Genomic DNA, 26,585 nt, shown 5'->3' with positions numbered 1-26,585 from the left:
CCGCCACACGGCGGGCTTTGTTTGCGTTTGGAGCAAACGCGGTTCTGGGATTACAGAACCAAAGGGGAGAGGTCCAACTCCGTGAGATTGTAATGTAAATGATATGCGTAATGTGAGGTGTATAACAAGTTTGTCGGTTCATGCTGTTTAGTTTAGGATTATTCCTGAAGGGTCCGTTGATTACTCATCTCTGTCTGTATCCCAAAACTTGGCTGCTGTGTTTGCATTTTATCTTCTCTTGCCTCAGTTGTGATGTACACCAGACAGCTCATGGCGGTTATGGCTCTTTGACAAACTCCTGAGATGAATCAGAGGAGTAAGCTTCTAAAATTCACTTCAGCCCTCCACTTTTCATGTTGGAAACACTCCACTGATAAAGAGCATAAAGAGCAGGTGTGGATTGTCAATTCAAAGAATGATCTGAAAGGTGCCAAAGACAATGACTTACTTGTTGTAGGCGGCGCCACAGTTTGCGCAGTTCCAGGATCTTTGCTTCCCTCAACCCTGAGCTCCATCTTTGCTGAACAGCTATGGGAGCTCAGCAAGGGACTTGTACTTCCAGATGTTGGCTTCTTGGCTATCGGCGGAGGAATTCTGTCAGTCTTGACTCTGCCGTTTGACAGAACACCAGCCTTTGATTGGTCAGAGACCTGCCTGAGCTCTGTTGCTAAGCTTTGCTTCAGACTCGCCTGAGCGTCTGAGGAGGAGGCGGCTGCAGGCTCGATGACCACCTTTTTTGTGCTTCTAGAGAAGATAAAGCTCGCTGTAGATGCTGGGGATTTAAGAATATCGCATCCTTCAAGTGGTTTTAGAGAGCGCCCCCCCTGTTCACCAATGGAGCTGTAAGTAGGGGACTTCACACCCAGTCTGTGGGGAAGACAGTCTCTGGAAGACATGGCTGCAGTTTTAATCCGGATGGCCTCCTGCAGACGCAGGGAAGGAGAACCCATTGTCACAGTGGATGATTTTACTGTTTGCGGAGGAGATTTTACTGCCAAAGACTTCCGAATGGGCTTTGGAGGAATGTCTTGAGCTCCTTGGCTTGAGACGGAACAATTCTCCCGAGCTGGAGTTGCCTCATGTGCTGACTCTTCAGACGGAGGTTGCGCCTGATCTTCAGTCATGCTGACCGTTCTGAGACGAACCATCTGCAGCAGCGAGGGGGTTACGAGTGGTATGTTTGCGTCCTCTTTAGGAATCGGTGCACTTTTGTGGCGAGAAAGCAGCTCCTTGTTCCTGGCGTCTCTGTATGTGCCACTGGGTTGCCTTCTGAAATTAACTCCAGGGGTTACATTGTCCATTGGTGGAGGAGGTGCTTTTGGCACTGAAGTTGGAGCTGAAAGCTCAGGACTTACTGGAAGAGTAGAGGGAGACTCATCTTCAAGTTTTAGAGAGTTTCGCTTAAGATACCTGCTGGAAGGAGACGCTTCTCGGACCGGCATTGGGCTTTCTACTCTGGCAGTAGGTGGTGAAGGAGGCGAGGGTGGAACTATGTCGGTAGCGCATGAAGCGTCTTGGGAAGAAGTCTCAAGAGCGGTGTCGGCTTTCGAAATCTGTTCAGCGTCAGAGGACTTGTTGTCAGCTGAAGGTGAAACTGAAGCGAATGGGGTTAGCTCCATCACCTCTGTTACGTCGTCTCTTACGGACGGCGGAGGAGGTGGAGGGAAATCTACCTCGTCTCCTCCATCAAAGGCAGGTTCCCCCTCTAATGGAGGAGGCGGAGGGGGCCAACAGGAATCTACAACATGCGACGTGTCATGTTCCTTCTCAGACTCATTTGGCGTTGGAGACGGTAATGAAGCAGCAGGTTTCCTTGTCGGAGGAGGCGTCGGCTGGTAAGCTGGAGGAGGCGTAGGTGGTGGGGAGAGTTTACTCATTCTGGGGAGCTCTACTGTAAGCGTCTGCATAGGCTGAACTTCACTCTTTTCCATGTTGCTCTTATCAACTGTTGCAGCATTTTGGGAGGGCGTTGTATGGTCCTCAACAGACAAGTAAACTTCTTTTGCAGCAGTGAAGTTCAGTTTCCTTTCTTGTGTCTCTGATGGATGCCCGGCTTCATCTCTGATCAGTATTTTTGTTGGTTTCTTCATGACAGGAGGTGGCTGTTTCTTTGGAGTCGTCTCTTGACTTTCTGGCTTCTTTGCAACGTGGCCCTTACTCTCTACTCTGCTGTTAAAATCTGTGTCCTCCTCATTTTTATGCATTTGTTCTTTATCTGAAGGTTCTCTAGTCTTTACTTCGCTTTTGCCGTCTTCAGGATCTTTTATCACAGGGCTTTCTGTATGCACAGGCATTTCCAAAACAGGATTCTCCTGAGTTGTCTGGTTTTCGACTGTAACTTCACAGTCTTCTCTGGGCTCCCTTTGAGTTTCCATTCGTTTTCCTTTCAGTGGAGTTTTGATGACATTAGGAGCTCCACAGAGGAGCTCAACAGTCCGTCTGCTGTGGGCCCATGTCTCCGGAGGCGGTGGGCGAGGGGCTTTGACGTTAGGAGGAGAAGGGATGTTAAACAGTTCTTGTACGTCTGCCCTTAAAGATGAGAGCTTGTTACTCGGAGTGACTTCATCTGTTGGCGAGGAATCCTGCGGCGGCAGAGTTGCGCTGCATGTGGTAACGTCGGCATTTGCAGCCTCAGATGTACCTGATGACAGGGAGGTGAGTGAGGAAGAGGGAGAAGCGGCTGAGGATGAGGCACGGGACGCGGATCTCTCTGGTTTGATGGGCTTCTTTTTCAGTTTGTCTGGAGAATTTGGGGAGATTTCTTTCGGGGAAAGTGTTGGAGTTCCACTCTGGCTGGAATAGCCACTGGAAGGAGACATTGTCCGTTCAAATTTCCCTCCATCTGGTGCTGTTTTCTGTGGAGAGGAAGGGTCGGGTTCTTGCTGTGATGCTGTTGCTTCTTCAGCCTGGTTAGGGGAGCCCTGCACAGGGGTTAGAAATGTGGAGGAAGAGTTTGTTGAGCTTGGCCCAGTAGAGTTTGACAAAGGTTCTGGGCTCAAATTGGCATTTGTAGCAACCAATTTAACTTCCTCCTCTGCCACTGTATTTTCAGATGAACTTTTTACTTCTCCTGAGTTTCTAGGATCTTCCAGCTCCACCACAATCATGGTCTCACTTTTGACCTTTTTGCCATGCAGAGAGTTTGTTCTTCGTGGAGGTGCTGGAGGCTGTTTGGTCTTGGTGACCGACAGACTATGTATGCAGTTCCGTTTGTTCTTTGCTTGATCGCCAACAGTCAATGACTGCGTCGCTTCAAGCCCAGACTCTGCTTCTGCTGTGTTTACTTCTGTCTTGTTCAGGCTGCTAACTGCATTAACTGAGCTACAAAAACTTGTGAGGTCTTGGCCGTTACTAGACTCCTGTGTCTGACTTTCTTGTACATTGAACCCCCCTCTATTAGAAGATGAAACCGAGGAGTCTGAAATAATAGTCTTAGAAGATTGAGACTCACTCCAGTTTGAACCTGAGGCTGACCGGGGCATTAGTGCAGAGTCATAGTTAGAGCTATTTGTTTGGGAACCGTCACCGTCTGATCTTCTTGACAATAAAGGACTAACTGCTGATTCCTCAGATGTCAGGCTGCTTTTGCTGGCAGCGCAGGCACCGTTGCCGTGATTGACGCTGCTGCCTCGAGTTCGACTGCTGCTGCGGTCAATCTCAATTACTTCAACTGAAGCCGGTAAAACAGCATTAGGGATGATCGTAGACAAGTAAGTGGCCTGAGGAGAGATGGACATCACCGGACCCTACAAGGAAGCAGAAGCAAGCGCTTTATATCCTGATGAAATGATTGCTCAAATTACATTGAGGAACTACAGTGTCTGATGTTAGAAAATGAAATGTGTGTAAATCCTCAACTCAAATCCTGACGGTATTCTTACCTGAGGCTCTTGGAGGAAGTGCAACATTGATGGAGAGAGTGAGAAGGAAGTTGTCATGCCAGGAAATGCAAGGGACTTTGGTCTGACTGCCGGACAGAGATGGGTCTGCTCGTCTTGGTACCCTCCCTGAAGATGCTTCCTCGCCACCTGCTCATCCCTAAAGACCTGCTCCAGCATTGACAGAAAACCATGTTAAGGTGGAGAAAACAGAAACAGATGCTTTAATTGAGAACTCAATCTTTGGATCCTCTAACCTCCAGTTCTGAAAGGTGTACCCTCGCTCCCTCGTTTTTTGCCAACGGAGTCTCTCCATCCACTGTAGGAATGATGACAACATCTGACTGGCCGTCGCCATTGTGATTTTTGTGATTAGGGAGCTGAGTCGAAACGAGCGGCTGGAAGGTGGAACTTCTGTTCAGAGCTGCAAACAACGTGAGCCACTGTTAATGCCACGTTGCCCATAAGGTCACTCTCAACACCGCTCTGTTTCGTAAGGGACGCGGATGGGAACGCACCGAGTTCTTTCTGAACCTGGTTGGGAATGCCCATGATGGTGGTCCTCCTGTTCTTCTTTCTGCTTTGATCGAGTCTTTTCACAGGATTCAAAGGCTTGAATGTGGAGCCTGGTGGAAAGACGAAAGCATTTCACTCACCAAGATGGACCACAAATCCGGTTAGACTTCAGCTTAACCTTCCAAAAGAAAATCATGTGAGCCAATCTGTGTTTGCACACGTACAAGTTTACCATGTTTGGTTTAGAATGCTAACACAGCGCTTTTTCATTAGTGCTAAATAACTGATAATTGTTAAAGGATTTTATTCTTCAGGACACAATTCTCACTAAATAACATTCCTAACCAGATGACACTGAAAATAATACAATCATAAACATAGCGGTACTAAAACCGAATAAAAAAAAACGATCCCAAACTTGGAAAATCATACAAGCATTTAGGTTTTCAAAATACTCATAAAAACCGTCTGAACTGCCACACAGATGTCTGGGTGAAATACGCTGAAAAAAAAACTGATCAAATTGTGAAAGCTGCAGAACGAAATGCTGTATGTCAGTGGCGTGAAGTGTTTGTCTAATAAACCACTCGGTGTTTGCTGTTTTTCCTACATAGATAATAAAGCTGGTATCAAAATGATAAAAAGTTTCACAATATAAATACTTAAATAGTTATGAGGCACTCTCTCTGATAATTTCATATTTTACACAGACAAGCTTTTAGTGTTGTTTTTTCACTAAAAACTCAACAAGGCACATTGAGCAAATTGATCTGAACAATCAGTATCACATATGATCAGAATACCAATGGCTCTCACTGCGTGGGCACATCCAGCCTCTGTCTCTCTGCCTCTCAGTGGTTCTGACAGGCAGACTCAGCCTTCCAGCTGTGATATGTAGAGAACGCCACAGAGCTGTCTCACATGCTTACAACTTCTAAGAGAAACCTCAAAAAAAAAAAACCCTCCTTATCTCTGCATATGAGTGTGACAAGTTCTTCAAACCATATCTGCAGAGGCACCGAACAGGGAGGAATGAGTCATGCATTTTTAGTGAGCACCCGGCTGTGACTCTTGTTAAAGCAGTGACCTCAGGAATAAACTCAAGACTCGCTCTTCTGCTGACATAATTAGCTCCTGTAACTTTAAGATGCAGAAAATATTGATGCTTCCTTCTCGAAGCACCAATAAACACACACACACACACACACACACACACACACACACACACACACACACACACACACACACACACACACACACACACACACACACACACACACACACACACAATGTTTACCTTGGTGAGTAATCCCAGGCCGATTCAACACAGCAGAAGTTGCTGTGGCATCACTGTTAGCGTTGGGTCTCGACCCCAGAGAGCCGCCTCTGTCCTTGAAGCTGACGTCCAGCTCCGGGCAGAGGGTATCTGTAGACTGGAGGGGTAAAAACACGGAAAAACGCACATTTAAGTTAGAAGGAATTTTAATAATCTCCAGGAAGTGGATGCTCTATTATCTACAAAGCTGTTCGGCGACTTACGATGCTTTCATCGTCCGCAAAGTTCACTCCGTTCTTGTCCTCTGTGCGGAAACAAATCAACAACAGAAGCGAGTCTCAAACCTGCCGATTCTATGACATCTTTCACATCTGCAGTTTGATAAATGATGCCTTCGAGTGCCTTACCCTCCTGCTGTAGTATCTTGAGGCCCTCCTGAGCTTCAGTGTGCAAGTCTTCCAGGTACTGAGGCCTGCTGCCCTCAATGAACACATTCTCCTGGTAGTGCTGGGAGGCCGTGTAGTGAACCGTCAGCCGCTTCTGGTCTTCATTCCCCTTCGGGCCGGCTGCTTGAGGGGGGAAAAAGAGGGAATGTTAGATTCTAAAAAGGGTGTTGCAAAAAAAGAGTCACATATCAACTGTGCCGTTGAAAATTGATGCAGTATGGAACTGTCTTAAATACATGTTTTATTTGTTTACACTGTGAGTCGCATCATTGAAACAGACTCTCTAGACTGAATAGAAAAAGTTGCAGCTGATTTAAAAATAGCTTCTGAAGCGAACCTAAAAATCGGAATTGAATCGGATCACAAGACGCTGAAAGATTCGCATCTCTCCCTTTCGGTGACCGTTTCAAATGGGCAAAGATTTTAAAAGTGGTGTTTGTGTTTGTGGGGCTCTGATTGCCGCTTGGCCATGCAGTCACCGCCGCACAGTTACCTTAAAAGAACAAAAGCGAATAGCTCTTATGGTCATCTTTATCACGATAGCGCCATAAACTATCGCGATAAAACTTCACGTCACCTCTTCACGGCCGCCTCTAGCATACACCACCCCTTCTGTGTCGCCTTTCAGCCAAAATCACACATAATCATTTCAACTGTTTTAGTGCTGCTTTCAAGTCTACAGACGTGACCTCGCGGCCAGCAGGTGTCTGTGGACTCGCACGTTTTATCTTCCTCGCACTGAATCCTGCGAGGACAGATGTCCCAACGTGGCCGAGGCTTTTAGCCGAACAGACAGGAGCTGCCTAATCTGCTGCGTTTTAATGCTCCGCCGCTAGTCCCCGCGGGATGAGATAATCTGGCCCGTCCGCCTGTTAAGATGCTCCGGGACCCACCGCGGCGGGACCTCCTGCGTGAGGGAACAGGATCGAGTTCTTCCTGCGGCACCGGCAAACACGACGCGGACGAAACCAAAGCCGAACTCGCTTGGCTTCGTCGACCCGATGGAGAATGTGGGCAGTTTCTGTATCAACCCAGATCGTCTCAACTTGACCAACAGCGTTTGGGTTTGCAGGAGGATCCAAACGTCGTTTTGGGTTGTTGGGTTTGCAGGAGGCTGCTTTGGGATTGCTCTGGCTTCATTTGACATTTTGTACCAAAAAGTGCAAGACATTATGTAGGAATTAGTCTGACTTTATATCTGTTTCCAAATGATCAGATTTATGTACTTAGAAGAGGGACATTGCACAAAAATAAAAAACTCTAACCTAAGAATAATCTTTATAAACTTGTCCCTCAGCAGGTTGGTTGAAACAAAACGCATAAATTAGTCAACATATATTTGAAGAACCCATGTAGGTGTGCACACAAGTATTTACAGAATTAGCCCAGAATGGCAGCAAAGTGACTACATAGAACATAGTTGAACATATTCTTGCCATTTTGTAGCCACACGCTACCATTTAGTCCATTACTGAACCGCATAAACTCAGCATGCGCCACTGCATTTTTATTAAATATGAGACCGATCATGACAAAACCAGGAACAAGAGGTGTGTTGAGTTTGTTTCCAGATTCTGAGGGTTTGGATTTTAAGTTTTCTAATCATGCCAAACACACCGAAGAGAGAGAGAAAAAAGATATTGACATTTGGTTGTTGGCAATCTGTAAGCAGAATTAGTGAGAACACAGTCCTAAAAATAAAAAATAAAAATCTCCCAAGGAAGTTCATTTAGATTACTGTGCAACATTAATAAATTACAATCCATAATCAAAATAAAATATTTCTCCATTGGTAGACCAAGAAAAGTGTGGAGAATCATTTTAAATCATCTGCTCTAGCGAAACGGATCAGTACAGGATGGTTCTGTTTCGCGCATGAGAGTCGGGAACAGAACCGCCACGAAACGAAAGAGATGAATTAACCAGGCAAGAATTTTTACATGTGAAAAAAGCAAGAAAAACCTCCCCAAAAAACCATTTTATTACAAGTGTAGAAATGTCGTACTGGGTTGAAAAATCCTATGAAATTTTTTTTTTAAATATGGAAAAGTTCAGAGCTTTTTGTGGAAACACCTAGAAAAATAGATGATAATTTTTATTTTTTTTGCTGCGATTCAAGTATTTGTTTTCTCTCTCTTACATCCTCCTCTGTTTTGAGAAGATAAATGCGACTCCTCCTCCACCGTCCCACATTTTGGTTTATGCTCCCTGCAAATATGGTCAAGTTTAGGGGAGAAGCCAGTGACGGCTCCTCTGCGTTACTCGAATCCCATGTTCTCTTGTTTTTCCCATCCTGAGAACCGAAACTCGAGTGACTCAAGATGTTGTGGATCACTAATCAGATGTTTGTAGACGCTTCTAAGTAAAAGACAAACTTAAACAGCATAGGTTGCATTGTTAGCGATGCCACAGTGCTCTACTGGTAATTTGATCATAAATAAATTATGTTGAGACTTTGCCCCCTGGCCCTTCAATTGACTTTTTCACAAAGTCAGCATGTGTGCGTGTTCGATTGTTGTCCTCTGTTTGGGGGTTCCGTTTCCATACAGAAATGCAGCAGCGAAGAGCTTTTAATTGCGTCTCAAGTTGCGAGATTGAGAGGAAGCTAAGTGAAGCGGAGTGGTTAAAAGCTGAGCTGAACAAGGCCCGACGTGAGGTGTCCTCTTTCCCTCCTTTGTCACTTTCGACACTGCCTCTCAGTCGTAGCTGATTCTGTAACACCGTGGATGCGTGCATTCGCTCTGCATGCGGGTGTGTGTGTGCCCACTCTCGCATTCACCAGAACCATCCGAACCGTCTGGGAAATCTCGGTCGTATAGATTAGTAGAAAACAAAACAACTGCGGTCACTTTAGGCTGAATAAAATCAACCTTCTGCCCATAAGGTCACACTCAACACCTGACTTGAGGGATTTCTTTTTTTTTGTTGGTTGATTAAGATGGTCAATGAAAAAGTCAGTAAAGCTCCTTTATCTCATTAAAGAAGACCCCCACAGCCTCTGGGTTAAGGCGGGTCGTCGGCCAACTCTCCCAACTCCACAAGTCATCCGACCCGAGCCTGGAAACGCCTCCCGTCCGGCCCGGCACTCACCCTTCTTCTTGAAGACCGACAGCAGAGAGCGGATGCTCTTCCTCAAGTAGACCACCATGCCTGCCTACGCCAGCGCCATGGCACGCGCAAAATCCAAATTTGGCGGTAAATCTAGTGAGGGTAGGAAGTTTTTTTTTTTTTTTAAATTCAGATTCGGTTCCAAGGCGGAGACGCTCTGGCCCCCTTCAGATTCTGGAAAATGACGAGAATGAGACAGGAATGCCGACTGCAGCTTGGCTCCTGTTTACCGTAGCGACTCGTGCAGAGTGTCTTGAGAGAGACAAGTGCACAATGAGATCAGCTCCCAGCCAAAGCTGCCCGTCCCAGCTGCCTTATCCTCTGGGTCTGATACCCTCCGCCCCTTCCCTCTCTCATGGTTCCCTTTGCCTCTCTCTCTCTTTCTCTCTCTCTATTGTCAAGTGACACCCCTTCCACGTTCCTCTGCAGCCCCTCTTGCTTAAAACGACTGTCAAACTTTGGCTTTAGGGATTCAGCCGCCCCCACTTTTCCCAATCTAAACACACACGTGTGGGGTTGGGTGTACACCAACACTCTCCACCTCTCAGCTTCACCCATCTCATACGGATGGATCTGAAGACATTTCAGAGCCTGGAAGCACAAAAATATACCCCGCGCAAAATGTGTATATTGTGTGTTATTTCTTAACTTTTAGAGTGCTGCGTGATCGAGATTTATCCCACAATAACTCCTATAATTAAGAGACATAAAGTCTTGTTTGTTCCTGACGGAGGCCTTCAGCAGAGTGCATCTGTCTGACTCCGTCTCATTATGCAAGGGGCTCCAGGGGCTTCCTTTTCGGGCAGAGGTCGTGTCCTCACAGTGAAGAGCCCAGCAACTCTTGCCTATAATACAGAGTGTTTTCTCCTCTTCTCCGTCCTTCTCTCTTCTCGTTTAGTTTCTACCAGTCTGACATCCTTCCCTCCTCCTGTCTAACCCTGAGCGGCGCCGTATCGCAGAAGGAGGTCCAGTTTGAGGTATAAATAACCACCACGGTCTCGGTTCCACATCTGTAACGGTGCCGTCTGGGGATGAGCTTCTGTACCGCCTGCTAATTTTCCCTGTCAAACTGCAGGAGAAGCAGTGCCTTGTCAAATGCACCGCAACCCCTTTGAACTTTTCCACTCTTCTGGTCGCATTAGAACCACAAACTTTACTGGTTTGTGTTAGGATTTTACGCGAGAGAACAACACAAAGTCGTGCATTCGGAGGCATTCATTAAAGGAGAATGTTATTGAAAAGCAGTTATTTTAGGAACTTTATCACCGAGGGAAACACATGAAATGGATTTACGACACACAGATGGATGTTTTATTGCCCATGTTTCTGTTAATCACGATAATAACCCACCTACAGTTAATGACAATGTGGCATTTGAAATTCAAATATTGCCTCAATCTATTTCTCACAACAGAAATGTGGACTTAATGAAAAAATGTTGAGTACCTGCTTACTTTTTTACATTCTTTTACTCAGAGAAATTGTTCTCACTGCATTTTTAACTTGACAAGTGAGACAAACCCAGCATTTCTCTAAACTCTAACAAAAAACATTGAGTCAGAGGGACGGGAGAAGCATCCGTACCACAGTTTTCAAATTTTTATCTGTATAAAAAGAAGAAAAACTTCTAGTTTTCCGTCGACTTCACAGTAATGCATTACATACTTGTTGTGCAAGAAATTCTGACACAAAACACTGACATTTGTGATTCTAACAAAGTGGAAAAAGTTCAAGGAGTTTGAATCCTATTGCAAGGAAGTGATTCAAAATGTCAACTTTCTCTAGAAAGCTGTTATTAACTTTGCCAAAATGCTGTACAGCATCCATAAATCAAATTGAACAGGCCAGGTAGATCACAATATCAGGCCTCATGTAAATGCCAAAGCATAAAAACGAGTATCGAGAAGTGGTTTGAAGTTCCCAGATGACGGTCAGGTCTGCAGTCGAGGTGGAGACGCCCTCTGCTGCACAGATTCAGACGCTAATCTTCAGAAATGTTTCTGGGCTGGAGGAGCCACCCGTTTGATCCACTTACTCTCTGATTGGATAAGAGTCACGGGGGTGGGAGGGTGGAGGGGCTGCAGCTGGCCGGCACCAGCTGGAAGACAGGATCTCGGTCCGATCACCAGACCCCAGGCGCCGGGACGTGTCGGGGATGCCAAGCTTCCCTCCTGGCCCCGGGTCCGGCGATGGACCGGCAGAGCCGAACGGAAGCCGGTGGGGTTGGGGCGGTTTGGTCTCCAGGTGGATCTTGAGCCTCAGAGCTTTTCCAGCGGATTAACTCCGTCACCAGCTTCACCAGGCCTCCTCCTCCTTGCGCTCACACTCCGTCACACCTGATTCGATTCTCTCTTCTTCTTTTTTTGGCAAAAACAAATGCCCTTCCCTGCTCTGTCTGTTTTTTGGGCAGGATTTCTGGTCCTACCCTGGTTATCCCCCTGTTGTTTACCAAGACCCTTTGTATCAATATTCATAAGAGGGCCAACTGAGACGCCATCTGCTCCTGGGGGAAGAGGGCAGAGAGAGGGGAGCCGCATGCATGCCTTTGATTCACTGCACAAAACCCACCATTCCCTTGCACGAGCCACCGAGAGCGCGTCTACTGGAGATCGCAGTCCAGCTGTAAAAATAAGCTCACACCTTCCCAGCACTGTTAAATCAGCCAAGTGTGGAAGTTATTTTCAATCTTTCCTGTAAAGCAAGAACAAAAGAAAAAGCTGTAAATCAGTGGCTTGCTTGGCCGACGGCACAGTTAGGAGGACAATTACGGCTCAAACGCCTCAAACGCACAAGCCGGGTTTAAAACCCCATGAACGCTTCATTACAGAAACGTTTAAAGAAAACGTCGAGCACCAGACTCGGGTTTCTGCTTTCACTGATTTTCATCTCGCGTTGCAAATTCCAGCCAGGTATTTCTGTCGCATTAAGCTGCGTTCTGTAAAGAGCATTACAGCAAGAAGGTCCAGAACCTGACAGTACATGTGGCCCGAATGACAAATTCAGTGCAGATTTTCAATTATTTTTTTACTGCTCTCTCTCTAGTATATGTCAAATCTTTTGACCACAACAAGCACTTATTGCAATCTTTGCACTTTTGCCCAAGTCTTTGAATCTCTCATTACACAGACCCAACTCTGAAAATACCGACTCTTATGACTTTTAATTAACAGTTTTATCACAGCGCGGCGGCCCAGTTTCCAACGCAATTATGTGGTTCAAGTAAAGTGTTAAATAAGCAGAGCCCATATCAAAAGGAGTGAGTGCTTCAGCGTGTTGTTTCCCTTTTCCTGCAGCAAACGGCATCAGGAGGGTTCGTTTCACTCTCATTTCAAAGAAACGCCACGTGAAAGCCACATAAGTAACTCTGGGTTCTTATGGGCCGAACCAAACAATCAAGAAGAGAAGTCGTCGCGATCCCCCCAACTGCAGTGCGTCGAAACAGCTGGCAAGGCAACTGAGAAAACAATAAATAGGGCAAGCCCGTAGAAGTAACAGCGTTAATAATTAATAGTTAACAGCTGAACTTTTTTTACTTTATTTTTTAAATTAAACTCTAGAAAAAGAGTTTGCCGGCGCTGCCAGAGCAGAAGGTACCTCGTGTTTCCAGCACCAGTTAAAACTGGAACCGCAGTGCACCTCTCCTTCCACGGAGTGCTAACCCGGCTCGGACCAAGCTCAAGCCGCCGGTACGAGACTACAAAAGCAGCAGGACATTTGATGAGGCTGTTTGCTGTGGATTCACATGACTAGTTTGTATTGATAATGAACAGAGAGCTGCCAAATGTGAAATATGACTCCCAGAGGGATGACGTTGGCACACAGCTCTGGAAAATGTAACTTCTTGACCACACTGGGTGTGTTGGTTCATGTCATGTCCTCAACTCACCCTCAGATTTGCTGCTGTTGAGACAAAGAAAGAGTGAACTACAGCGGGGTTTACGCAAACGGCCAAACGCTGCAAGAGCATCAAGTTTCCAGTCAGGAAACTTTATCGTGGAAAAACAGAGCGCACTCTCTTCATGGAGGTCCAATCAGGTCCGGGGATCAGTCTAAGGCGAGTGGTGCAATCTAATGACCAAGAGATTTTAGCTTAAAAATCGTCAACAAACGTGTCGGTGGACACACTGACACCATTTCGGTTCTCATCGGATTTGGACTTTGTTGGATTCCAACATGGACGTCCTGTGTTTCACATGGAGGTTTTAGTTTTAGCATTTTGGCTAGTACAACGACGGACAGAAAGACAAGATGCAAAGGATTTGCCATTGCTGTCAGAGTACCACGAATGGCGAACTGCAATGACGTTAAAGTTGGTGTCAGTTTCAATGGTCCCATTTACACTGAGTCTTGCTTTACTGATTTTAGCATCAGTTGTGCATCTCTGGCATAAAACTACAGTTAGCGTACCGTACGGGTAGGCTTTTCTTTCGTTTTTGACCAGTTGTTTTAGCTTTTTGTGAATGCAAAATTGCCTGAATTTAACAGCACTTTTCTTCTTATATGTTACACCAGAAAAAAATTACACCCAATTGCACTCAAATTCATAAACCAGCAGTTTCAAAGCTTTGAGCCCAAACCAAACCAGAAAATGCATATGCAATGTACGGTTTGGTGCAACACGGACTGAATAATTTAGCTCTGATTATATCCCTGAAACAGAGGTTTCTGTGAGGTAATTTTTAAGGCCTTTTGAATGGCTTATAAAAAATTATTCTGCTAAAATATCTTGTTCTTTAGACGCCATCATTGGATACCACCTCTACCTGCGAGTTTGAATTTTGTTCATGGAAGCATTTTGTGTGTATTTGGAATATTTGGAAAAGAATATCCTCAAGAAGAAACTTTTACATAAAGTTTCAACTCATTTCACAAACTAGAATTTTTCTGGAACAAGATCAGCTTCCCAAATAACTCTTTCCTTCTGACTACATATAGAAAAATATATAAAACTACTTTCTGCTTCTGCTGTGGTCAGTTCAAACTGAGTAAATATGAAACCTGACAGTCAAAGAATCTGACTCGTCTGTCCGAGCCTCGTTTCTATTCAGTACTACTTTCCTCCTTAAGCTGTCTGCGCCCCACCCAGTGGACATGAGAACTTCAGGTGGTTTGCGTGTAGGAACAGTCAGTGTAGGCTGTGATTTATGCGCCACCCTCCAGGTTCCGTTTACCTTCGATTCCGCTCCTCGCCCTCCCTATGACTCCCTTAGCGCAAGTTTTGTGTGTTTTATTCTTCCTCTTTGGCTGTTAACTCGGTGATGAATTGGCTCAATCTAACAACTCTGAGTTCTTTTGAGGCAGCGTTTCCATCGCTGCGTTCTACCTGGAGAGGAGAGGTGCTCTCCTTCCCTTCGGTTAATATTAAACTTCTCAATGTAAGAGACCTCATAACTCAGCTCCACAACAGCCACTGAATACAAATCAAGGGTTTGCTGCCATGAACGGAGTAATAACGCCCGTGAGTGTGTGTATGTGAGTGTGTGTGTGTGTTTATTGCTGGTCACATTTTAAACCGGTCTTCCTTTGTTCTGGTAGCTTCAGAATAAAATAAGGCAGCCAGAAGAGACTGGAACACTGGTCGAATTAATTGAACAAAGAGGACTGAAACAGGCTTTCTCAACATGACAACAGGAAAAAGCCCAATTAAAGAGGGACAGAAATGCAGGTTACAGCGTTGGTCCAGTATTTCTACTGAGATTCTAAGTTTATTCCTTAACCAACTTGAAATACCAGAAAGCCTCGTTCATCCTTGTGTTGAATGACTTTGGAAGCTATGGCCAATTAGTGATATAGATCCATGCAAAACTATTCATGTCCTTACACGCTGGTGTTCAGTAGGGTAGTGTAATGTTTGATCTAAGCCACTTCCTGGTAGCTCTGGCTGTCGGGTCATTGTCTGATCGGAAGGTCAACCTCTTGACTCCGATCTTTTGCAGCCAATAACAGATTTCTTTTCTATAGGAAACCAACCCCAAAGCATGATCGTTCCACCACCATGTTTGAATGTAGGGGTGTTTCATCGATGTACACCCTTACATTCAAAGTGTTTTGTGTGTAGTCTCTCTTTTACTCTAAACTTACCAGAGCATCTACTTCCTCATGTTTTCAGCAGTTGTGTTTCCATTATAAATGAGCGCAAATCTTTGTCACTGTTCTGTTACTGTTGATAAAACACAATTTCCCAATCGCAGTGTTTCAATTACGAAAGAAATGCGATTTAATAAGTCATAATAAATCATGGCAGTGATGGATGTTACTAGAAACCTGAGATGTATTTAGACCTGAGGCCAGCACCCATTTTCCATCAGAAGACGACGGCGTCTTATTCAGGCGTTGGAATGACAAAAACCCCTGAAACATCGGAGCGGAAATTGCTGCCTGCGATTTTACAGGAGAGCTACGGATTCAGGACAAGAACAAACCATCGTTCTCTTGCAACTTCCTGCCATCTTCTTCTACGTCTTCACCAGTGGTAACGTCCGGTTGTTGATCTTGTGACTAGTGGGACGCGAAAAAAGTGTTACTGTTGCAGTTTTGCAAAATGTTATAAAAACACCTTGTAGCACAAAAACTTTAATTATTGATCTTTAACTCTAATTAGTTGTCATCCTTGTCAGCCATGACTGGATGGGTTCACTAATGCGCCATGCTGCTTCTGTTTTTACGTTAATAGCTTTAAACACTAAGCTGTTGTTGCGTCTCCAAGATGCTGGTTGTTCACGACTGTTTTCTGAAAAACCTCTGAAGGTCTTTAAAGGCGGAGATGAAATTACGCATCGACTTCTTATAGGATCTGGTTTCCCTGGAATTTGCTCGATTAGATTAAAAGCGAGGCTTTTCTGACTTTTTATTTCTTAATATTTTGCAAACCGTGTCTCCTTTTTACTCCAGTTATGTGCCGTTTTACATCAGCCAACCAGATAAAACCCTTGTAAAAATCAATCGCCACTTTTTATGGACGAGTCCAGTGTGGATTCTGCAGCGACAAACCTCACTTTGTTGGAATGTCAGAGTATTACTCGGTGGCCAGAATTTCTTTCTGAAATCATTTTTCGACTCGTAAACAGATCTGGTCACAGTGATGCAATAAAATGAAGCAGGACACAGTGAAGCTAGTTGTGATACATCTTTAGTAATATTAAAAGAATTGCTGTCACTGAGAACCAGGCCTAAATTAAGTGTAAAGAAATTTAGCGAGCTTTGTTTCACGCAGAGCTGCTTCTCAGCAGAAGAAATAAATAATTTGGAGTCTTTCTTCCTGACCTGAATCAATCTGAATCCCAAACAGAGGTGACTGATTGCACCTCAGATTCCCCCCGGTGAGGGTGCAAAGCAGCAGAGCTAAACTTAGCTCCAGCTGCGCATAAAAATAGTGTCACTCTTTTTTGTTGTTCATTTGATATTATTCCTCTCTGGCTCTCCTCGTCATTTTATGTCTCTTCCTCTGACGGGTAAGAAAATTGTGGGGATTTTCCAGGGAAATGTGAGCCGCTCCTATTGCTTTTAGTCATTTCAACTAAAAAGCTTTTTGAGAGCAAAACTGAAAGATCTGCAAACACAGTCACACACAACGATGAGTCACAGCAGAGGCACAGTTCGGCCTGTGTCCACAGATCCAAAAACAAGATAATAAATCTGTTTGGTTGCTAAGTGGTGCATGGGAGTGAGTGCAGGAGTCCGCAGGGTGACCCCCTGGAAAATTAGAGAATATTAGTGACGTAATGTTGTATAGAAAACCCCACCCGGACAGAAGACAGACAGCAGATTGTCCACTGGTGACGCAGGGACTGAAGCCAATCAATGCAAATTTTGAAAAAAAAAACCTCAATTCTTGATAGAAATAATGGAAAATAACACTTCTCAGATTATGTGGAACTAAAATCTCCTCAAATGCATCAGTGTCTTTGCTCCTATGATTTGGCCAGAAGCCAAAGCCATTTTAAATATACTTCAAAAGAGGAATATTTATCCATCGCTTATAGTGGCATTGGGTTAGTAAAAACCGACACAAGCAGTTAGCATAGTAGCAAAGAACAACTAAAAATGTTAGCATACTAGCAACAAGTATCAGAAAATGTTAGCATGTTAGCAAAAAATAACAGATGAATAGCAAGTTAGCAAAAAGTAACAGATGAGGATAGCTTGTTAGTAAAAAGTAACAGATAATGATAGCATGTTAGCAAAAAATAACAGAAGAGGTTAGCTTGTTAGCAAAAAGTGACAGAAGAGGTTAGCTTGTTAGCAAAAAGTAACAGATAAGGATACCTTGTTAGCAAAAAGTAATAGATAAAGATAGCTTGTTAGCAAAAATTAACAGATAAAAATAGCATGTTATCAAAAAGCTACATACACATTTGGAATAGTATCAGAAAGCAGATGTTTAGCATATCAAGGAAACCCAAAATAAATAGTTATCGTAAGAGCAAATATAAAATTTTTATTCTTTTTTAAATGAACAAAATAGTTATCTTTTTAATAAAAGGTAATTGAAATAGATTGTAGCTTGAAAGTAGAAATAGTGAGCACCTTAGTATGAGCTTTGCCAAGCTATTTCAAATGATGTCAGAGAACTGTAATCCTATCAATAAATAAATCAACAGGTATTTGGAAAAAGCTCCGGCAGCTCCGGCTGACTTTATTTAGCATAAAGTCAGCTAAATAATGAGCCTATTACCAAAACATTTGCAAAGATCTAGTTTTGTCTAATAGTTACTAAATCCCTACTTATGTGCCTGTAAACTCTGAGGTCAAATTGAAAGTTTTGCTGTGGCCCATCTCTTTTAAGCAAACAGTATCCACAACCTTCGTTTTAAACGACGCGCCCTCGTGTTCAAGGCTTCAGGCTCTTCATGGGAAAGTCCAACATTTTCCAGTGATGACCTTTAAATTCAGACACACTGTTGCTAATCCCACACTGCTCTCAGTTTGTTGCGAACACGTCGGGTACGAGCTCAAAGCTGGGAAACCGAGGTTGTCCAACTGTCCCACCGACCTATAACAACGTTCAATTGCTTTGCGAACGGTTAAAATGATGTAGCCAACAATCTGGTTTCTCTCAATAGAAAAAAAAAAAAGAAAAAAAAGTCTTGTTATGATAAATCCTCTGAAATAATTTTCATTTCACATTTAGGAAAATGTGCTCATGGCTGCAATAATGACTCAAAAAGTCCAAATGTCAAAATCTCCAGCATCTTATTCTTGAATGAACCCAAATCAATCAATCAAATTCTTTGGTCATTTTTTAGCTATAAAATAAACAACTTAGCCAAGAGGTTGTTGGCAAAAATCTCTCTTTTAGTCTAATTAGTTTTTTGTTGTTGTTGTTTTTTGTTTTTTTTATGACAAACCAGAAGAAATCTAAACATCAGAACTGTGAGAAAAAAAAGTGAGTCTATTTAGGAGAAATGAAGTGGCCAGGTTTAAACTCCAGACCAAAACCGTCTGCTGTGGGGGTGGAAGTGACGAGCCCGACATGTTGTGCGTCGTCCGCATCACGCCGGAATCATCAGACCTGAACAGATCGAGTCTGCTCCCAATATTTCCACACTGCAACACGTGCTGTCGCCACAGCGACAATACGCGTGTGTCTGCGGGAGACAGAGGAACAAGTTTTTCTGTGTTGGCCAGCAGGCGCGCCAAGCTGCGAGACTTCATTAACGCTGCTGGAAACAAATTCTTGCTCCTCGCCCCCTGAAATCCCAACACGCTCGGCGCACCGAGCAAGCCTCCCTTCTGCAAACAAATCTGAGGGATTTCCACAGAATCGGTCCGCCCACGGCTGCAGATCCGCGTGAAAAGGAGTAACTCGGCCTCCAAACAAGCCCAGCGTGGCGCAGATTAAAAAGAGTCAAAACCTTACAGTATCTTTCGAGCCCAAATTTTTGTGGCACCAAGTCTGATCACAGAGGATTGCAATGAAAAATATAAACTAATTGGAGGTTTTGTGATGCTACATTTTATCCAATAAATACCAAAACATCTACATCAGCTTAAGTTGTCATGTCTGATGTAGAATTATGTAAGTCTTTTATTGTTAGCTCTCAAAATATTTCATCATATTTATAAAACCTTTACCCCAGCTTTGAGTCCAGAAAATATTTATGTCGTTATGCGTCTTTCAGGGCTTCCACATTTACACACTCAAACCAACAGGACATACTTGGAGCCAAGAATTATTTGCATATGCTTTACATTGTGCTTTTCTTACATCAGCCGGACAGAGCGCGCTGAGTCACTCACTCGACAATGTAACGCAACAAAAGGCAGTTAATGTAGCCGAAGATGATAAAGTGTATATCAACCAAACTGCATCAAATCCTGTTTAGCTTCAAAGCCAGAGTGATGACCACTGACTGCATGGGGCTTTTTCTGTGTGCACTGTGTATTGGTATGGATTGGTATTCAAATTGAATTATGTGGTAATACAGGAAGCCAGAGGCTGAGGCCTGTTACACAGCAATGCTTGGTTCAGAAGAATGAGCTTACTTCACTGTAACATGTTTACAATCCGAGCAGCAACATGGAGTCCAGAGGTAGACGTGAACTGTCACCGCTGTTCCGGATTCTTCCACACGACATGTTGAAAATATTCCTGTGCAGATACACGTCTTCAACCATTCATCAAGATTTTTGCAAACTTAAAATGACTTTTTGAAGGTAAGTCGATTCAGTTTTCTTTTCTCTGATCACTGAAAATATGTCACATCAACGATTTTGTACCCAGCGCAGTGGAAGGCTAACAGCTACCAAGCTAACAGGTACCCAGCTAACAGCAACCAAGCTAACAAGTACCCAGCTAACAGGTACCCCGCTAACTGCGACCAAGCTAACAAGTACCCAGCTACTGAGCTAACAGGTACCCAGCTAGCAGCGACCAAGATGAAAGGTACCCAGCTAACAGCGACCAAGCTAACAGGTACCCAGCTAGCAGCGACCGAGCTAACAGGTACCCAGCTAACAGCTAAACAGATGTGACAGCTCTAAGTTGGTGTTAGTCATTTATTACAACACTGATTGAACAGATGTTAAATGTCTGCACCTTCACAAAAGGCAAACTATTGCCATGTCTCCAAGCTAAGTCGAGCTAGCTGATGCTGCTGGTTGCACTCGGAGTCCACCTTAGAAAACCTGGTGCATGTTATTCCATATTGTCAGAGTGAAGTCTCTTTTTCTTTCTTTTTTTTGCTGATTGTCATGGTCCAAATGACAAATGAAAAACTCGATTTTATGTAAAAAAAAAAAAAAAGTAAATACAGAGGGTTTAATTTCTAGCTAACATGCTTGGTTAATTTCAAGGGTTTATTTTCCCCTTGTTATAACTGCAATTAATCTGCACAGTTTAACTGGTAAATAAGCAAATTTGCAACAACGATGAAGCTGTAGTGACTTTATTGCAATTGTTACATTCAGCATGGTACTAAATATATCCATCCACTGAAGCAGGGAGAAAAAAAAACTGATAAAAAAATGAGTTCAGGGTCTAAATGTCAGCAGAACCCATCATGTGATCAATTGACAGCTGTGTTAATGCATGTCCTCAACTATTTCAGTCGAGAGTTTTGAAAACAAAGGTTATCTGATGCGTAGAGGTAATGTTCTGCTGGGAAACCTTAAGTCCAGCCACACAGGAATGCCACTTTCACACCTGCGTCCTAAACCTAAACATTGCACCTCTCCTACAAAACCGTATTCCCTGAGAAGCTTTATTATTCTACAGCAAGATGCAGCACACCGCAGAAAATTATTTTTCATTGACAAGTTCAAAATTTTGATTTAGGACAGGCTGTAACCGGCCATGCGAGGGAATGAATGAACAAGTGTAATCCCATGAGGAACGTCGTGGCTTTTACACCAGCGACTCGGTGGATCAACACAAAGAGAGTCAATCCTCTAGGGCTGTACGTTAAAACTCCTGACCATTTAATAATGATAAAAAAATGTAAAAAAAATCCTGTCAAATTTCTTCCATTTCCTACAACAAGATTATTCTGTTGAAGACACAGTTAAGCTCAAAAGTATTTGGTTTTCAACAGGTTTCGTCTTCTTGCAAGTAATATTAAGATTCTGGAGTCCCAACTTGAATGCGATGTAAAATCTGTGATAAGAGCTAAAGATTAGGGTGATGGCAGGAAAGCCCTCCAACAACAAACACTTGGAGTTCATCACTAACGATGAATCCCTAAAACACCAGAGGAAACAAGCAAACGAATGGTTAGCGACTATGCAAAGAGTGTTACTGCTGAAATTCCAACCAATAGCTTTTCATTGATTATCAATGATTTTTCCAGTCACCATTTTGGAATGAGATGTAAATGTAAACAGAAATACATACTCCTTAAAATATGGTACTTCTGCACAAATTGTGTTCTAACACATTTATTGGCATTTCTTTAAAAGTTCTTTCAGATTCATTATTCTCTACCGACGCCTTGTCGGACAATAGGCTTGCTCTACTTGTGCTCTCTCAACTCAGCCATGACCTATGCTGAACATTTTTGCAATGCAAAGGTCGCCGGAGGATGTGGCTCCATCATTACGCCTCCGTCTTTTAGCCACTGCGCCAAATGATCAAATTATTGTCATAAGCACCTGTTGTTGCCATCTGAATGACATCGATAGTTACATATCTTACATTACCTGAAGATGCACACGAAAGACACACGACACCGCCTGGCAGGCACTAGGGGCATCCCCTAGTTTAAAAAAAAAACAGTTAAAATTTTTTCTCTGTGTGTCCGTTGGCCTCGCATCAAGTTTGAAACAAGTAGCTATCAGGACGACTGCGAATACAATGTCTTCGATGACTACCTTTTTAATCCTCCTCCAGCCGGAAAACAAACCTCCCTCCCGGGGAAAACTCAAGACGACCACACTCTGAAAGAGATGACTGTAGCAGAGAAGGACTGTGTGACAACATCTGCTTCGACGAAAAAGGGATTAGAAGACGATTTCTCTCATCTGAAAGAGGACACGTCCCCAGCTGGGGAAGATAGTGAACATCATTTACTGACCACTCAACTTCTGGTAAAAAGAAATCCGTCCATTTCGCAGATCTACCAGAACCTTACAAATATCAGAGACCCGGCTGCTATATTTGTTATGAGGAGAATAAAAAGAGGAAACGTGTGGCCAGACGTCAGCCTGAAGATGTGTGTTGTACCGTATCTTAACCGACAACATGCATGTTTCATCTGTCGCGCTCCTCCTGATTTAAATGACACAACGTGATTTGGAAACAATGTTTTTAGGCGAGAATGTAGGCGTGTAAGTCCCAAATATCTGCTCGGTTCATCAATATGTCAATTGCAATGTTGCTCTGACACTTCCAGACGTGTCTGCTACTGCTGTGTGCCCTTTTGTAACTTTGAGCCCCTGGCCCTCCAAAGGTCTCTGCACGGCCCTGCTGCCTGGTGACGTCCGTCAGAAAATATAAATCTGGTATGAGCCATCCAGTGGAGTCCCTTGATGTGACATTGAGGACAGAATGCCAAACTAAATTGTACTTTACTCAAAATGTCAACACCATACAAAACAAGTATGTTTTGTATTGTAGGTAAGACCTTTGACTGAGATGCTTCTGTAGATTCAAGTCCATAAGAGTTAAATGAGAAGCATGAGCTCAACACAGCCGATTAGTGTTGGAGGATAAGATGGTGGGAGGACAAGACAGAAGAGATGAAAAGTCATCCTCTCCTTATTTTACTGTGTGTTGCCTAAGCTGCTCGGGTGGGAGTCCCTGACTTTGACAGTGACACACATTGAACGGGATCTTCAAAGGGAGGACCACGAAGGGAGCGGAGAGCGTCTTCGCCACGCTCGCAGATATCAAACGGCTCAGGCGAGCTTTCCCCAGCAAGGAAAATGACATGTGGAATACCACTCCTTCCGAACAAGGCAGCTGAAATTAAAATGGCGGGGACGTCAACAGGCGGATTAGACATAAGACTATACGCATTCTCTTCTCGTCTTCCCTCGCCGTTGTAATCTCTGCTCTCGTTTCCGTCCTCCCTCCCTAATTCTGTCAACAGCTTTCTTTTGAAGGAGCGCAAGTCGTAGTGCGTTCGCATCCAAATATCTCACCTTTCAAACGCTGGGAGATAAGCCCGTTAGGCAGCGATCGAAGGTCAAGGAGATAGCGTCACTGAGCGAGGCAAGAAGAGAGGAGTGGAAAGGGAGTGAAAAGCCAGAGAAGGGATGGTATTTCAAGGATATCCAGTGATAATTCAGCATTGCAGTAGTACCGTTTTATTAGACAGATTGTTGGAAGTCTTATCTTTGCAAAGAGAAAATAAGGGACATGTGAGGGACCTTGTGCAGAGTGGATGGGAAATAGATTTGAAACAGCTGCATGGTGTATTTGCAAAACGGTGTCAGTCCAGTTGCTTGAAGACTGGAAGCAACAGCTATGGCAAATGTGACAAAGTCAAGGGAATTAATCATCTGTGGCCCCCAGATGATATTTTCAGTTTATAATGCACCTTAATTTACCTATTTATCTTGACATTAAGAAACATATTTTGTTTTTCAAAACAATAAAAATTTTTTGCTGTTTGCCTGTTGAAAATGTTTTCTCTTGAAATTACTGACAGAGCCATAACAAAATATTGCTTTATTCATCTAATTATTTAATAATATACACTTTTAGGTCTTGGTTCAATAGGCTATGTGCAATCATTTCAATATATTTTAATAAACGTTGAACCAGTCCGGCCCTCGGCTTGTAGCAAATTTGGTTTTTTGGCCCTCTGTGTATTTGACTTTAACATCTTTGACTTTGATTGAAAGTAATTGTTTTAGGTACTTTCAGCAGTTGCTAACAACAACACTGCCGACTGTGAAAATCACATTGATCTTTTCCATTATTTAATTGCAAGTTACTTTATAATGGTAACATCAACAATGTGTCTCCAGTGATAAAATTGAACTGGAGGAGAGATTGTTTAATGGTTACAGCAGCACAAAAAAACTTTAGTAATTTGTGCATATTTTTGTGTGGTCCACAATTACATGGAAAACTCTAAGAAGGATTTTAAAGCAGCATTTCTATAAGAGACGCGTCTATATCGTTCGGTGTGCTTTTTGAAGGATGCAGTAAAAACATGCCAAACCCTGGACAGCCCTAAATAAAACAGACAATGTCCACCACCTTCAAACTGAGAAGCGAGAAATGGAAATCCACTTCTGAGAAACTGGTTACGTCAGCAGAACCTGAGTGCAAAAAACAATTCACATCGCTGAGCATTATCTCATAATCTTTGCATGCCTGTCAATGTGCGATTGTGTCCAACCAGTTCGTCAGGTGGTGTTTGTTCTTTTTTGTCGCTTCGGGAACAATTAACAGAGACAAGGATCAGTTTTCCATAGCAGGTACGGCATTCCGCACAGTCAGGGGAAAAAAATATTTCCATTATTGGCACTGAGAGTGAGTCCAGCAGACTGTGTTAGCACCAGGAAGGAAGAGGATGTGGTCGGACTCGGTCTGCAAAATGCTCGACTAGTTATTTGTCAGCAAGAAGTCCAAACCAGCGGACCAAAACACAGGGAAAGAGGAGGGGGGAAAAAATCCACTTTTGCTAACACACACATTCTTTTGTACGCCTGTGCAATAAGCAGGGATGCTTGAAGCTGACTAAGATGGAGTCAGCATGGGAATAAAGTCACCAAAAAGAGCTTACAGCATGACCAACCACACAAACACCAACAGACACAACAAACTACATAAGATGACTTCACCCTCGTCTCTTTCATTTTATTTAAAAAAAAAAGCTGTTTTGTAGATGACCAACACCTCCTTTCTTTCTGCTGTCCTCCTACCTGGAGTCTGTCTGTCCACACGTCCCAGCAGACGAAAGCTTGCAGCTTTTTGCCGCTTGGGACTCGGGGTCACCGATGGAGAACCCTCTTCGGTGAGCGCGCTCTTCTTCTTCTTCCTCTGGATGCTGTTCCCCATGCCGGGGCTGTTCCTAAAGTGCGTCTACAGCATCTTGACTCCTTGGTAACTTCACATCCGCGGTCACCGGCTTGAGTGGAAGTCGGCAAGGCATTCCTGAATCCCGCCGTTCAAACCATTCCTGACGATTCCACCTTTCCAAACACACCAAGTTGTTGCCTGTTTGAGCTACAGACCTACTGACACCATTCCTACAAGAGCTCTTATTAAACATGCAGATCCAGAAAAGAAAGAAGAGGAAAAACACACACAAGCGCATTCAAATCAGTCGAGCGTCTTTGAGCTGACACCCAGCTGCTCGTGTGCATCCAGCCTCTGACAGAATGGCAACATCCAACGCTGAGACGCACAAGTGTGTTGCACGCATGTGTGTGTGTGTGTGTTGTATGCGTGTGTGCCACTCCCACTCCTCCTCAGCCTCTCTGCACTCTCAAACCGCGCCTTCACACATCTGAGGATTCTCTCGCGCTGCGCTCCATCGTATGGATCATTCAATAATTCACACGCTCCTCTTTCTCCCACAGTCCCGGTGTGAGAGGCGATCGGTTGTTTGTGCTGCCAAACGTTACGAGCGCAGCCGGCAGGTCATGTCCACATAACTTGGATGAACCCAGATTCCTCCGTCTGTGTCTCTCTCTCTCTCACACACACAGAAGGTGAACCGGCGCGAAGAGAGCGGCACATCAAACGTGCTCGTCTGATAGAAAAGTGAAACCCGTAAACAGCCATGACGTGCTTAATAACGCGCTGTGATTTTTCTGAACGTACACATGCAGACTCCGGTTGAGGAAAAGTAGGCCAGAGAGCCAGTGATCAAAGCTGGCTTTGAGATGAGAGCATTCTGGCTGCGCTCGGAGAAAATACAGACACAGAGGCAGATGGTTTACACAAAAAAAGATGATGGGGAATTTTAGAGCCTGAGTTTTTTTTTTTTTTGTCTTTTGTTTTATAAAGAGTCTTTTTTTTTTCATTCATCCAAACGGCTTCCTGTGCCGCCCCGCCCCCTGTAATGGCACTGCCCCCTCCCACACTTTGGGAACCACTGCAATACAGGAAGTGGTTACAACATTGCTGCTCTGTTAACTGGTTAATGTTTTACCAGCGCTGCAGCACACGCGCAGTTCCACCAGGTGGTTGCTAATTGCTGCTGGCTAGTCTGAAGGAGCTGATTGGGGGAGTCCCAGGGGTGAGCTGCTCTGTGAGACGAAAGCTTGGAAACTGCAGTCATGATCCATAAAGGTGTTTCACACAGCTGAATGGTTGGCGCAGGGGACTTTAGGATTTCTCAAACATGCATGAAAGAATCAAGGCATGTTTTTGATGAATAATAATATTGTAACTTGATGTAGATCTCAATTTTACATAATAGTAACCCTCTAAATTACTTTGGAGTTTTGATATTCAGACAATCC

The 26,585-nt window shown here is 43.9% G+C and overlaps 1 protein-coding gene across 14 annotated transcripts in view; it reads right to left on the bottom strand.

Moving 5' to 3' along the window:
- Positions 1 to 26,585, bottom strand: part of kiaa1522 (KIAA1522 ortholog) — a 54,760-nt gene that overhangs the window by 2,524 nt on the left and 25,651 nt on the right. For 8 of the 14 annotated variants that reach the window (XR_008607759.1, XR_008607761.1, XR_008607762.1 and 5 more), the window contains exons 3-10: positions 6,078 to 6,239; positions 5,934 to 5,974; positions 5,692 to 5,827; positions 4,397 to 4,504; positions 4,136 to 4,302; positions 3,882 to 4,046; positions 449 to 3,746; positions 243 to 370 (exon numbers count right to left, since the gene is read on the bottom strand). Coding sequence is in view for 1 of the 14 variants with exons in the window: in XM_055056029.1 (XP_054912004.1) it covers positions 449 to 3,746; positions 3,882 to 4,046; positions 4,136 to 4,302; positions 4,397 to 4,504; positions 5,692 to 5,827; positions 5,934 to 5,974; positions 6,078 to 6,239 (4,077 nt within the window). In the remaining 13 variants the exon portion in view is untranslated. Of the gene's footprint in view, positions 1 to 242; positions 371 to 448; positions 3,747 to 3,881; positions 4,047 to 4,135; positions 4,303 to 4,396; positions 4,505 to 5,691; positions 5,828 to 5,933; positions 5,975 to 6,077; positions 6,240 to 25,037; positions 25,874 to 26,585 lie in introns of those variants that run through there. The other 6 variants (XR_008607756.1, XR_008607760.1, XR_008607755.1 and 3 more) reach the window with 4 other exon arrangements.

Source organism: Poeciliopsis prolifica, unplaced genomic scaffold, assembly GCF_027474105.1.
Source record: "Poeciliopsis prolifica strain line A6 unplaced genomic scaffold, Auburn_PproV2 SCAFFOLD043, whole genome shotgun sequence".
NCBI classification, from domain to species: Eukaryota; Metazoa; Chordata; class Actinopteri; order Cyprinodontiformes; family Poeciliidae; genus Poeciliopsis; species Poeciliopsis prolifica.
Note: the sequence above shows the minus strand (reverse complement) of the source record. Positions and strands in the feature narration are given on the sequence as shown.